We start from the raw sequence: 14,141 nt of genomic DNA on the forward strand, positions 1-14,141 counted from the left end.
CCCAAAGAGCCTCACTCCATTCGCCCACCACAGACATGCTAAAGGAGAATCCAACGAGCGGGAAAAAAAACAATTGTGTGATCATACCCAGGCTGACGAGGACCCTCTGGAGCGCCTGGTAGCAGGATGTTTGCAGGTCAAACAGAGAGAGCTTGTAGTCGGTGCTGTGCTGCGCCTCGTGCCGTATCGTCTCGAACAGGGCGGAGGCGCGGTAGAGCTGTGGACACAAGACAGAGGCAGAGAGGGCTAGGAGTCAACACGTTGCTAGCGTCTCCACATTGTCACGTTCATCGGTCAACAGGGGAGCGGATCCAGGATGAGTTTGGTGCGCCGCGGCGTGATGTTTATCGGATCATGGCTGCTTTATTAAACACATTAAAGGTCCCGCGACATGACATGACATCACAAGTGGGCGTGTCCACCTAGACGTGTGCTGGATAGGTCAGTCTACCAGCCTACCCGGTGGAGTGCAGCAAACGTTGCCCATCTATCCGTCACACATCGAGGTGGACACGCCCACTTGTGATGTCATAAGGGGCAGATTTTCAAAACGGCTTGCAACCGCTAATCACACTCCCACCTGATGGCATGCCCTGGGACCTTTAACGTACAGCCAGAGGTGTTGAGCAGGAGTTAAAGGCGCGCGTGAACCACTAGATGGTAGCATTCCGCCTCTCGGAGCTGCGCTAGAGACAGGCCTGTGGTTTGCTTTCGTCCTTCCCTGCTGCTTTCCATGCTGTCTCCCTTTCCCCCCAAAACGGAAATAGAGGGATAATAGCAGCATACTTCTGTCTCTCGCTCTATATATAATCTGTACATCTGCTATCTAACTATACCACTGAGAGTGTGTGTGTGTGTGTGTGTTTTTGGCCGTGTGTGAGCATGTGGCGCTGTCTGTTTGTGTTCATCCTCGGAATTGGCTCTGTGGAGGCAAAACGGAGGTGGGTGTGTTCACGCGAGGGCGATGGGCGGAGCTTAGCGTGTCTGTGTGTCCGGGGGCCAATCTGACCCCGGGACAGGGGAGTGTTGACTCATGGGATTGGTCATTGATTATTGCTGCTCTTTTGGACACAGTTTAAAATGGCTGGTGCTGCTAGAGAACTGGTCTCCACGATGACAGAACGAGGAGAGGGACGAAAACTCTCAGGAATGAGTGGAGGAGTGTGTGAGTGTGTGTGTGCGTGCGTGCGTGTGCGTGCGTGCGTGCGTGTGTGTGTGTGTGTGCGTGTGTATGTGTGTGTGTTTGAACAGGTATGGGTGTGATTGCGTGTGTGTGCGCGCAGGTGTGTGTAAGAGTAGGGATGTGCGTATTTGCTCCTGCAGGTGTGTGTGTGTGTGTGTGAGTGTGTGAGTGCGCTTAGGGGTGCGTGCGCGCTTGTGTGTGCGCATAACTGTGTAATTCACATGGAAGGAATCCATTTCTACGCGGCCACTGGCTGCTCTGTGTGCACACAGACGTGCACACAGACGTGCACTCAGAGCAGGTTTGAGTCGGTCAGCGCAGCGTCCATCCCAAGGTCGCGCGTCCGTGTGTGTCAGAGGGGGCGGGGCGGGGGGCCGGGGACCGAAGGGCCCTACACCGGCCCCTGAGCTGCCGAGGAGGCTGCTGCTGCTGCCCTAGCAGAGGGAGAGGAGGGAGACGGGGGAGACGGGGGAGACGGGGGAGACGGGGGGCTCGGCGGGGGCTGATTGGGCAGATAGCTCGCCGGGAGCTGATTGCTACTCAGCTGCTGCCGCCTTAATCTGGCGGACACACAGACATCCACTTTAAGAGTGAAACTAATTCCTCATATAACCCTCACCCCCCCCTCCCACTCTCCCTCACCCCCCCCCCCCGCCCAGACTAGCTGAGGATGGGGGGGGGGAGGGGGAGGGGGCGGATGAAAGGAGCACGCAATCCCAAAAGTGCTGCGTCCGCAACGACCCGGCAAGCTGCAACCACGTCTACACCCTCACCCCCCCCCCATCAACCCCCACCCCCCCATCAACCCCCACCCCTAACCCCCCAACAAGCTCGGTCTCCACCCCCACGGCTCGGGACCAGGCTTTCAGATGAGCGTGGTCTCCGGCATTTCTATATCACAGGCGCCGTGCGGGCGAACGGAAAGCGCTTTCAACTCGCTGCGCGCAGAAGGGCTGGTTTCGCTCGACCGGAAAACGGCAGTTTAGAAACGAGGGGGGGGGGGGGGGAAAGCTCGGATTGAGACGGAGATGAACCCGCGAACGATGATGCGGAGGAAGACATCACCTGGGCGGACGTCACCGCGGCCCCGCAGACGATATCAGCCGTTCCAAACAAGGTTTAATCTGGTGTATTAATGTCTAAGTTGACATGAGCCGTCGACTTAGTCCTAACGTACGCTCGGAGGGGCTGCGGGGGGAGGCTGTGTTCTTTATATAGCTGGTCACCCCGTCGGTGTGTGTGTGTGTGTGTGTGTGTGTGTGTGTGTGTGTGTGTGTGTGTGTGTGTGTGTGTGTGTGTGTGTGTGTGTGTGTGCGTGCATGCGTGTGTGTGAGTCCCCCAGGACACAGGATCAAAGCAAGAGTGCCGAGACAAAAAAATTGGGTTTAAAATGTTGAGGAAGGCAGAAGATGAGGTCGGGTGCACTCGACTCTCGATGTAGAAGTATAGATTGCTTTATACATCCCGACTGTGTATGTACGTGTGTGTGAGTGTGTGTGTGTGTGTGTGTGTGTGTGTGTGTGTATGTGTGTGTGTGTGTGTGTGTGTGTGTGTTCGTGTCTGTGTGGGCGAGAGAAATGTGGGAAAACATGCGTGGAAGCCAATACGGCGGCAGGCTTAAAGTGGGTCAGGATACTAGCAAGGTCATCGGTAGCAGCATAATGTCTCATGAATAATGATCTGATCTATACTCTAAGGACAACACTGTCCTTTCCCACGATGCACCCCGGGAGCGGCCGGCTGATGCGGAAAATGGTTAAGATATCGACAGGAGGGGGCGGACTGAGGGGGGGGCAACGGAGGGGGGGCTCACCGGGAACCGGCGAGGTGAACGATGTAATGATTGCAAAAATGTGATTATGTTAATTTGAAACATCTAGCGGAGAAAAATTATAATTAGCCTAGTCTGAAACATATTTTTTGCATGTAACGATGAGACACACGATCTCTTTGGTCTCGTCTTTACACCTGAGGTCAGACCGATGCGGATAATTAACAATCAAGGCTTGGTGTGTGGCTCGTCTGATGACGCAGGATGCAGGACGCAGGACGCAGGATGCAGGGAATCTGGGTCACGGTGCTGCGGCGTGTTAGTTACACGTGTGTACTCTGGAAACCAGCGGCGGGTGTATCACCACAGACCCGGTATCTGAAGGGTCACGATGGGTGCTTCAGCCCGCGCCGCACACAGACGGCTGTCGCTGCTCAACGGAGTGAGTAACTGCTTCTGCTGTCGGGGCTACGGCAACCTAACCCCACCTGGACCATGTAGTTGTTCGGCGTGTGCGCCCCACTTGACAGCCGGGTGGCGGGAGAGCGAGAGAGACAGAGTTGAGTGTAGCGTGTGATGGGCTTGGAGGAGGCTCTGGAGACCCGGTACACTCGGCCACGCAAAACATCTCCAGTCATCTGTTGCGTGTCTGCGATGACAGCGGATACCTGCTCGACACACTCCCCGGCACGTGTTCGAGGGGTGCAGCCATCTCTCTCTCTCTCTCTCTCTCTCTCTCTCTCTCTCTCTCTGTCCCTGTGTTGATTTCTCTTTTTTCTTCGTTTTTTCCAGGTCACACCCTTACACAACCGTGGCACACACATGCTGCACCATCGCTTATGTTTTCAGTGCAAGCCAAACCCCTCCCTACCACAAGTAGGATGAAGAGCAAAGTAGAGCAGAGTCGACTCGACAAAACTAGAGTAGACCAAAATAGATGCGCGGGGAGTAGACGCAAATAGAATAGGAGGAGAGGAGATCGGAAGATAAGGGGAGAGGAACGCAGAGGAAAGGAGGAAAGGATTAGAGGAGCAAGAGAGAGGAGCAGAGGGAAGGCGACGAGAGGCGAGAAAAGGGGAGCAGAGGAGAGGAGCAGAGAGGGAAGGGGAGAGGAGGGGAGGAGAGGAGAGGGGAGGAGAGGAGCAGAGAGAGGAGAGCAGGGGAGGGGAGGGGAGGAGAGGGGAGGAGCAGAGAGGGGAGAGGAGGGGAGGAGAGGAGAGGGGAGGAGAGGGGAGGAGCAGAGAGGGGAGAGGAGGGGAGGGGAGGGGAGGAGAGGGGAGGAGAGGAGAGGGGAGAGGAGGGGAGGAGAGGAGAGGGGAGGAGAGGAGGGGGGGGGGAGGAGAGCGGAGGAGAGGAGCAGAGAGGGAAGGGGAGAGGAGGGGAGGGGAGGAGAGGGGAGGAGAGGAGAGGAGCAGAGAGGGGAGGGGAGGGGAGGGGAGGAGAGGAGAGGGGAGGAGAGGAGCAGAGAGGGGAGAGGAGGCGTCACCTGATGTTGAGCCAGATCCAGGTTTCCACTGGCCCTGACCCAGAGTGACAACCCACAACGGATAGGAGGGGAGAGGAGGGGAGAGGAGGGGGGGAGGAGAGGAGGGGAGGGGAGGGGAGGGGAAAGGAGGAGAGGGGAGGAGAGGAGGGGAGAGGATAGGAGGGGAGGAGAGGGGTGGAGAGGAGGGGAGAGGAGGGGGGAGGGAGGAGAGGGGAGAGGAGAGGAGGGGGGGGGGGGGGAGAGGATAGGAGGGGAGGAGAGGGGTGGAGAGGAGGGGAGAGGAGGGGGGGAGAGGGGAGGAGGGGAGGGGAGGGGAGAGGAGGGGAGGGGAGGAGAGGAGAGAATAGGAGGGGAGAGGAGGAGACAGGAGAGGAGAGGAGGGGAGCAGAGGGGAGAGGGAGAGGGGAGGGGAGAGGAGAGGAGGGGAGGAGAGGAGAGAATAGGAGGGGAGAGGAGGAGACAGGAGAGGAGAGGAGGGGAGCGGAGGGGAGAGGGAGAGGGGAGGGGAGACGAGTGTAGAGTAGAGTCCACAACATGAGATCAGAGGAGATGAAGAGAGAGAGCCGAGGAGAGGAGTACTGCCGGAGGAGTTACCTGGTGCTGGGCCTCCTCCAGGTTCCCACTGGCCCAGAGTGACAGCCCCAGACGATGGCGGATCTTCGCCTCGTCCTCACGCCGGGCCAGCTGCTCCGCCAGCCTCAGGCCTGTCAGGGCGAGAGAGCACAGAAGTGGATGAGGAGAGAGAGAGAGAGAGAGAGAGAGAGAGAGAGAGAGAGAGCGAGAGAGAGAGAGCGAGAGAGGGAGATAGGGAGGGAGGGAGAGAGAGAGAGAGAGAGAGAGAGAGAGAGAGAGAGAGAGAGAGAGAGAGAGACACAGAGAGAGTGAGAGAAAGATTGATTTAGAGAGATTTCGATTTTATTGATTTAGAGGGAGAGCGAGAGTGTGAGGGGAAGAATAGCATAGCAGAATAGCATAGCATGGCAGAATAGCATAGCATGGTGCTAATATTTTCACGGTAAACAGATCTGGCTGTCTGGCTTTAGTTGTAACGCATCGCACACACACACACACACACACACACACACACAAAACACACACATACACTGAGAGGTTAAAAGGGCACTAATGTGACTGCTGAGTAATCAATGGCAAAGATCGACTGGCCGGGCAAACAGAAGCACACTCCCGCTGCTCGTATCCACGGAGGTGAACTCGCTAAGCAAACAGCCTGATAGAGCAGCCTGCAAATATTTGCACAAAAACACTCTTTTTTTTTTTGCAACTGTTCAGCACGATGCCTGGTGACACTTAGAAATGTGCAGTGGGACTTCCTCCGGTTTGTTGTGGCAGCCAAGAGAGATTTGCATGTGTGTGCATTTGCATACTGTGTACCTGTGTTTGTGAACATGCAGTGAATGTGTTTGTTATTTTTTTTTCTGATATCTGTAGGAGAAGATGACTATGAGGAGTGTGCGTGTGTGTGGGTGTGCTTGCCCGTGTGCGTGCACGTGTGTGTGTGTGTGTGTGTGTGTGTGTGTGTGTGTGCGTGTGGGGTGGTGCCCCGAATGTTTAGTGGGTGTTGCTGACTGTGTGTCAGATCACCTGGCGGGTGAGCGGCTTGTTTTTCACTCCCGCTCCCCAAGGCGGTGAGGCGTGTGTCACATCTTTGCATGTGTCCTCAGCTCCGCCTGCCGCACCGACGCTCGCCTCCGCCCAATTACTGAGATGAGAATGCCTCCGGATGCGGGAAGAATGATGGGACCAGACAGGCGACGGCGCCCACACATCGCCCCCGCAAGGTGGTAAAGACGCAGCGAGCGGTCAAACCGTCCCCCGGACGTACACAAACGGGTCCTTTTACCCTGCAGAGGGCCACAATCTAGCCCCTCTACTCTAGTGCTTGCGTGTGTGTGTGTGTGTGTAAGTGTGTGTGTGTGTGTGTGTGTGTGTGTGTGTGTGTGTGTGTGTGTGTGTGTGTGTGTGAGACGTCTAAACTGTTTGGATTATTCTATTTAGTGGGGAGGGGGGTGTTGGGGGTTTAATCCAGGGCAGAGGGGAACTCTCTCGCGCCGGTTCACCTTTCGCTTTGCCGTCTGTGCCAAGAGGTCTGTGGGCGACCCAGATAAGACCGGACCGGAACGGAGAGCGTGACCATCGCGGCGTGGGCCGGCGCCGTCCCGGGCCCCGCCGGGAGCGTGTGCGTGGCCGACCCGGGCCCCCGCACGCGCCCAAGGAGCCGGCGGCCTTTGAAGCCCGCTACAAACCGGCTCTTATCTGTCCCCACACCCACTCCCTCCCTCTCTCCCCCCCTTCCCTTCTTCCCTCCCTTTCTCTCTTATTTCCCCATCCTCCCTCCTCCTCCTTTCACATCTGTGCCGCAGCTCCACTCTCTCTCCTCCTCCTCCTCCCCCTCCTCCTCCTCCTCCTCCTCCTCCTCCTCCTCCTCACTTCCGTCCCTTCATCTTTCCACCTTCTGGGTTCCATCTCTCGACCCCCACCCCCCCACTCTACCAGAACCCCTCCTCCACCTCCACCACCATCACCCCCCCACTCTACCAGAACCCCTCCATCACCATCAGGCCCACCACCTCCCTCACCTCCACCACCATCACCCCACCCTCTACCAGAATCCCTCCTCCACCACCATCACCCCACCCTCTACCAGAACCCCTCCTCCACCACCATCACCCCACCCTCTACCAGAACCCCTCCTCCACCACCATCAGGCCCACCACCTCCTCAGGCAGCCGCCCCTCCCTCTCGCTCCTCTCTCTCGCTCCTCCCTCTCGCTCCTCTCTCTCCCTCCTCCCGCATCGTGTTGACGGCGGGCGGGGGGCCCGCGTTCACGGGGACGCCGCCTGCTTAGGGCTCATTAGCCCCGGGAACCGCGCTACAGGAAGCTGCTGCCACCCTCCCGCCCCCCCCCGGCCCCCCAGCCTTCACTCAACGCAACTTCCACCACAGTGTTTCATCTGGGGCCGCGCACACACGGCTACGCTGACACACTCCCCGCCGGCGCCACTTCCTCTCGGCGGCGCGGGCACGGCGCGGCTCTGACAGCTCTCTGTGATCAGCGCTGAGCGCCTCGACTTTCCTTTGTTCCTCCGGTTAACGACCCGCTAATGCAAGTGACTGGTGCCACGCGCCGATGGAAAGAGTGTGTGTGTGGTGTACCCCCCCCCCCCCCCCCCCCCCCCCCCCCCCCCCCCGCTCCCTGACTCTACGTCATTCTCCTCCCACTCCATCCGGCGTGCTGTACGGGGGGGGGGGGGGGGGGGCCCGGGCACGTAGGGCCGGCCGATACCAGGAGCTGGTTGTGACCGGCTGGGCCCAGAGGAGAGGCTACACACACCCGCCGAGGAGACGACACACACACACACACTGCTGAGGAGACGACACACACACAAACACACACACACACACTGCTGAGGAGACGACACACACACAAACACACACACACACACACTGCTGAGGAGACGACACACACACACACACTGCTGAAGAGAGACTACACTCACACACACAGACACACACATACATACACACACCCCGCTAAAGAGAGGCTACACACCCACACTGCTGAAGTGAGGCGACACACACACACACACCGCTGTGGAGAGACTACACACACAAACACACACTCCTCTGAAGAAGAGACTACACACAAACACACAACGCTGAAAAGAGTCTACACATACACACACTGCTAAATAGTGACTACACACAAACACACAACGCTGAAGAGCACAGCAGACACACAGATGAGTGGGGCTACACACACACTGCTTTGAGAGACTAAACACACACCCCTGAGAGTGCTTTAAAGGCTGCCTGACAGCTGGAGGCCACTGTTTCCACAGGTCCCTGGGCCTGCATGCACCCTTGGATACACACACACACACACACACACACACACACACACACACACAAACACTTGAATACAAGTATATGCAAACACACACACACACACATGCACATAAATGCATGCACACAAACACAAATACATGCAAACACAGACACACACAAAACCACATGCACACACAAGCCCATGATGCACAAGATGGATGCATTCACAGAAGCAAACACATGACCAACTCGCACACACAGGTCCACACAACACACGCCTAACAAGCAAGGTCGACAAATACAAACTACCACGCTTCTATTGGGTGAACTAATGCGCCGTACGTTAACCCTGGCTTCCACAGAGAAAATGTCCTTTACCCGGCGCAGTATGAATCCCAATACTGGTACTGCAAGGGCAGACACACATCTGTTTACTTACCATGGTCATTATCCTTGAACATGATAATGAGGTGAGGTAGCCAGCTCTCCGAGGCATGGTGATAGCCTGACTATTCTTTAGAGGAACAACAACTACTCAATTCTGTTGTTTGTCTGCGACCAAACACGCACGTGTCAAACAAGGACTACACTTTCCCCAATTGTTTTCCAGCGAGCTGTTTTCCCCCCGATGCGTCGGTGCCTTGCCCGAGGGCCTGTCAGCGAGCGGTGTCAGGACAGGGGAGACCTCGCTCCTCGAGTGCCCTCCCAACATCTACATACTTCCAGCCGGTTTGGGTGAGTTGAGCTGCAAACGTTTCTGTCACCACCGGTACAACAGCTCTCCTTCCAGCTACCCCTGCCGCTGGTAAACGAATACCTCACGGCCTCACAGCCTCACAGCCTCACAGCCTCACAGCCTCAGCCACAAACCAACCGACGCTTCGGCGGTTAAAGAGACAGCACCAATAAAGGAAACTAAAACATCGGGACGTCTTTGTCACAATTGTCCTCTTGAAGTTAACACCAGTAGTAAGACTTACCGCCTTTATCCTTGTTGGTAATTGTCACAATCAATTTGTAGCATCTTAATAGAAAGTGGCATGTAAATGAGCTAACACAGTCCTTGATTAGCATCATAGTTAGGTGTGGTTGAGTGATAAAGTGCTCTATAAGGTCAAACTGTTACACAGGTGTTGTAAACGGGCTGTCAGTGGAATGGGCCGCGTTTCTGCCATCCATGCGTAAAAACAGCGCATTGATTAAATGACACATGCAGCGGTTACCAGGACAAAGCTGCCTTTCCCTGCCAAACGTCTGGCCTTTAGTATAGCGATGACCTTTAGCTATCCTTTTAATTTAACATCAGCGAACAAATAGAGAATAATACATGTACACAGCCAGGCACGTGTATAAATCGGTACCATGGTTCGAAGTCTGAATTGTGACAAAGCACAACGCATTACAGAACACTGCGTCTGCAAGGAACCCTTCGCCGACGCGGGCAAAAGCACATCGCAGGGGTGAAAGTCATCACTTTCAGGCGCTGGCGAGGAAAAAACTGCATCCTTGGGTCTCTTTCCAATTAATCTTTTTCAGGAAAATAAATAAAGAAATAAACAAGCTGTGGTGCCACAAAGATGAAGAACGAAAAAAGGATAAATAAAAGGGCAGCGCCGGTATGGAGAGGAGAGAAGAAAGAGCAGCAGCACAGGGAGGGGAAAAAACACACCTTGCCAACTTTTAGGCCTGGGTAGGTTGGCCAGAAATAATTGGCTGTCAAGGATGGTGAAGGGGCTGGTGTTTTTTTTGTTTTTTTCTCTCTCTCTCTCTCTCTCCAAGCTGCGGCAAAGGAACAATACAAGGACAGTGCAGGGGACAACAGGAGGACAGGCTGGAGATAGAGTGGCCTGTCACCTCTGCTTCCATTCAAGCTCAACGTGGAGCGGGGGTGTGCGGGTCACCCCCGGTGCCCGGTGAACTCTAATAAAGCAGATGGACGACAGATAGGGGGGGGGGGGGGGGGGGGGGGGGGGGCGACGCCTTCCTGTTTCCCCGTTCACACGCACACCCCGAAAAACACGCACGCACACGGACACACACCCGGGCGAAATAACCAACGCTGGGACCAGCTTGCACAGCAGGATAGTCTAGAAGAGTAAGGCTATAGGGCAATAGGTTCCGGGTTCAACGCCAGATGTCCGCAGACCAACCACAGGTCTCCTCGATCAAGAACCACGACCCCCATCATCACCCTAATCGACTCTAGGGACGTGAATAACTCAAATTTTTCATGGTCGAATAATCGCTGGGTGGTATGAACGAATAATCGATTATTCGATGTGTGCCGACACATTCACAAAGGCAGCCATGGATCATCGGCAAGAAATCACTTAATATCTTAAACGCAAAAAAACAACTACCTGCTAAGTAGTTCCAGTCAAATTGTCTGTTCAGCCCTCAAAACGAGAGCTGGTAAATTGCGAAAAATGCATTTAATTGTAATCCGAAAACGCGGTTATATGCTATAGTCCCTATAGTATCTGTGGTATAAAGGCTGAATCGCGACGGTCTATACTTTCAACATAAAGAGCACGTATTTATAGTTGGAAATTCGTCCCAGCCTTTATACCACAGATACGATAGGGTCTATAGCATGTAACCGCGTTTTCTGATTACAGTTTAATGTAACAGTAAGCTGACAACATCGCATTGCACCGCAACTGCAAATTCACCACACAGAGATAACCATGGCAACCAGTCAAACAAATTTTCTTACGGCGCTAATTCTGCGCTCACATCCACCGTGTTGATAAACAAATAATCCCCTTGTAAATGAATGGTCTTCATTTATTTTCTATGGCAAGTGACCATGCTATAAGCGGGATAATGCCCTTGGACACCTGTCCAACATTAGTTCCGTCCGTTAATTCTTGTTTATTTGAATGGGAAACAATTTTAACGGCCCAAATGTTAAAAATCGACGTTGACCCTCGGGAACGAATAATCGAATAATCGAATATTCTGACCCATCCCTAATGGACTCCACCAGCATAAACCGCTCATGCCTCGTAGAAAAGCGTTCCTCGAATAGCAATGTTTTGAAAGTGAGGTGGACGGTTGCTAAGGGACAGCTCGGAACTACTGATTGACAGGGGGGGGGGGGCTGGACCAAAAGGGGGCGGGGACAACCACCTGTCACTCAACCTTATCATTGGCTCTCGTCCTCCCCCCCCCCCCGACCCCCTGTTACGTCGGTGGCGTTGGGTTCCGGAGGAGGGCTGAGCCTGAGGTTTATTGCACCTTGAGTGCGTGTGAGGGACAACGGAGTGTGAGAGGGTGAGAGAGGCAGCGGGCCGCCGTGTGAAGAGATCCCTTTGACACGGCACTGACAAGACCACAGCCGCCGCACAGTGGAGTGGAGGCAGAGGTGTGAGGCGCGGCGAGGGAGCACTCAGTCCCTGCATTCTGATTTAGCCCTGGCTGAATCACAATGCACACAAGGACACACACAGGGACACGTTTACTCACACACACTCACACTGACATGAAAACTAACACACACACACATACCCATAAACACACGCCTGCATAACCAGCATGCAAAGCAGCCCTCACATACAACGAGCGCATACGGCACGTGTCCTCGCGTGCGCGCCGCACAAGAACACACTCGCCACACCCGATAAAGACATGCAAAGGCTGAGCCGCAAATTGCCAACGAAATTTGGTATTCATAGATTCACAAAATGAGCCTATCGACTGAAGATAACAAAGACAGCATGTCCTGCTGCTCGTCTCACACACACACACACACTCACCCACACCTCACCTACACACAAGACACTCACCCACACCTCACCTACGCACACGACACTCACCCACACACCGCACCCAACCACACGCAACACCGCCTCTCACCTTCCTGCAGGTACATGACGGCCTGCGAGTAGTTCTGCAGCGCGTGGTGTGTCCTCCCCAGGCTGCCGTAGGCCAGCGTCTTTGCCGCCAGGTCGTTGGTCTGCGCCGCCACGCTCAGGTGCTGCTCCTGGAACACCACCGCCCGCTCATAGTTGCCCAGCGACTCGTAGGTGAGGCCCAGGTTGCCGTAGGCGCGCCCCTGCCGGGCGGGGTTGCCCGTCTCCTCGGCGATCTCCAGGTCGCTCTGGTGGCAGCGCAGCGCCGTCTCGTACTCGCCCATGGACTGGTACACGGTGCCCAGGCCGCAGCTGGCGTCTCCCTCCAGCGCGCGGTCCTGGGTGTCGCGGGCGATGGCCAGCTGGCGCTCCAGGCAGGAGATGGCCTGCTCGTAGTTGCCCAGCTGGCTGTGGAGGGCGCCCAGCTCGCCGTACGCCTGCGCCTTGCCGCCGCACTCGCCCAGCTCGTGGGCCACCACCAGGCGCTTCTCGAAGCACACCAGCGACTGCTGCAGGTTCCCCATGGCCCTGTGGGGGAGGGGAGAGGGTGGGGGAGAGAGGGGAGAGGAGGGAGAGGGACACACACTATGGGTGAGGCGGAGGATAATCTCACAAATCAGGCTTTAGACTCTAGACAAGTTCAAATCGGGGTGAACTGGGTGTGTAACTTTCTTTCGCTGTTCAAAGCAAACGCAACCTCAGCCAGGACTAGTAAACTGTAAGAATTCTGTTAATGTTTCAAATCAATACGTTGACTGCTAACTAAAGATATACTTGAAACAGAAATATACATTAAATTCCCCTTTGAAAGCTTTTTCCACTCGGGCAAATGAGTTTATCTTCGGCCCGATACCTTCCGAAACGATGCATGAAAGTAACGACACAAGGCGCAATACTGCCCCCCCTGCAGTTTTTGGTTTCCAGCCCAGGCTCTTTGCAGCCTCCCCTTCAGTAGTCCCGCTACAGCGCTAAAGGACTGCTGTCTGTGTGATCAGGGTGAAGGAGACGCCGCTGTACCGGTGGGTTGGGTTTACAGCAGATTACAAAGTGACACATTACAACGATGAAGGCCTCGCTGGAGACCGACCTGTCACCGGCATTTGCTGCTTAAATCATGCACACAAACAGACCTGGCATTGAGATATCTGACTGTGTGCACCCTGCGCTCAATGAACTTTCAATTTCATCTGTTACCGAGATAACACCACGTTCTGTATTTCCCCTTATCTAATCCGCTGCATGACAGCATGGCATTATTAGAGGAGAGCCCATATTGCTGGAACAGTGTTGGAGCAAAACCCTGAAGTGTGTCAAAGACACATTCGGATGCCAGGAGCACAGAGATGCTGCAGTGCACTCACAGGTTTTTACGTTTGTGAATATGTGAAAGATGGATCAATCATAAACATGTTTTTACAAACATTCCTTAGTGTGCGTTTGTTTGTCTGTGTGTGTGTGTGTGTGCGTGCCTGCAGGCATGAATGTGTTTGTGAGTGTGCGTGTACGTGTACGTGTGCGGTGCGTGTGTGTATGTGTGTGTACGCCTACGAGCCTGCGGATGTGCGTGCGTGCATGTGTAAGACACTAACGAATGAAATGAGCCGGGGATATTGTCCAAACCCGGCCTCCGGCTTGGAGCCTCGCGCTACACTTCTAACACATTTATTTTGCCCTGGATAGGTCATCCATCAGAAAAGCAGCGTCTCTCCCTATTTGTGCAAAACATGATTGAGGGCTGCATCCCTCGCATCACGGGGATCACCGTGCCGACGCCGTAGTCAATAACTCGGCAACACTCCCCGCATAGGACTCGACACCGGGTATTCACCGCCAGCCTTGAGCATTTAGACGGGAGTCTGGGTCTTAATTAACGCGGGGTAATAACGTGTGATGCCTGACGAGGATCTCCGGAGGAGGGGCGTTCGGCTATGATGCCTGTCGCTCCCCTCTGAGCTTATTGGCTGCCTCAACCGTCGTGCTCCTGATTGCCTCGGTGGCATG

At 55.0% G+C, this 14,141-nt stretch overlaps 1 protein-coding gene across 4 annotated transcripts in view; it reads right to left on the minus strand.

Annotated features, from left to right (window-relative positions):
• LOC115553530 (tetratricopeptide repeat protein 28) overlaps window positions 1–14,141 on the minus strand; it is a 199,441-nt gene that overhangs the window by 17,063 nt on the left and 168,237 nt on the right. For all 4 annotated transcript variants that reach the window (XM_030369863.1, XM_030369862.1, XM_030369864.1 and 1 more), the window contains 3 exons: window positions 12,145–12,668; window positions 5,035–5,144; window positions 88–217 (listed from right to left, as the gene is read on the minus strand). In XM_030369863.1, coding sequence (XP_030225723.1) covers window positions 88–217; window positions 5,035–5,144; window positions 12,145–12,668 — 764 coding nt within the window. The remainder of the gene's footprint in view (window positions 1–87; window positions 218–5,034; window positions 5,145–12,144; window positions 12,669–14,141) is intronic.

The sequence above is a fragment of the Gadus morhua genome, chromosome 11 (assembly GCF_902167405.1).
Source record: "Gadus morhua chromosome 11, gadMor3.0, whole genome shotgun sequence".
Taxonomy (NCBI): domain Eukaryota; kingdom Metazoa; phylum Chordata; class Actinopteri; order Gadiformes; family Gadidae; genus Gadus; species Gadus morhua.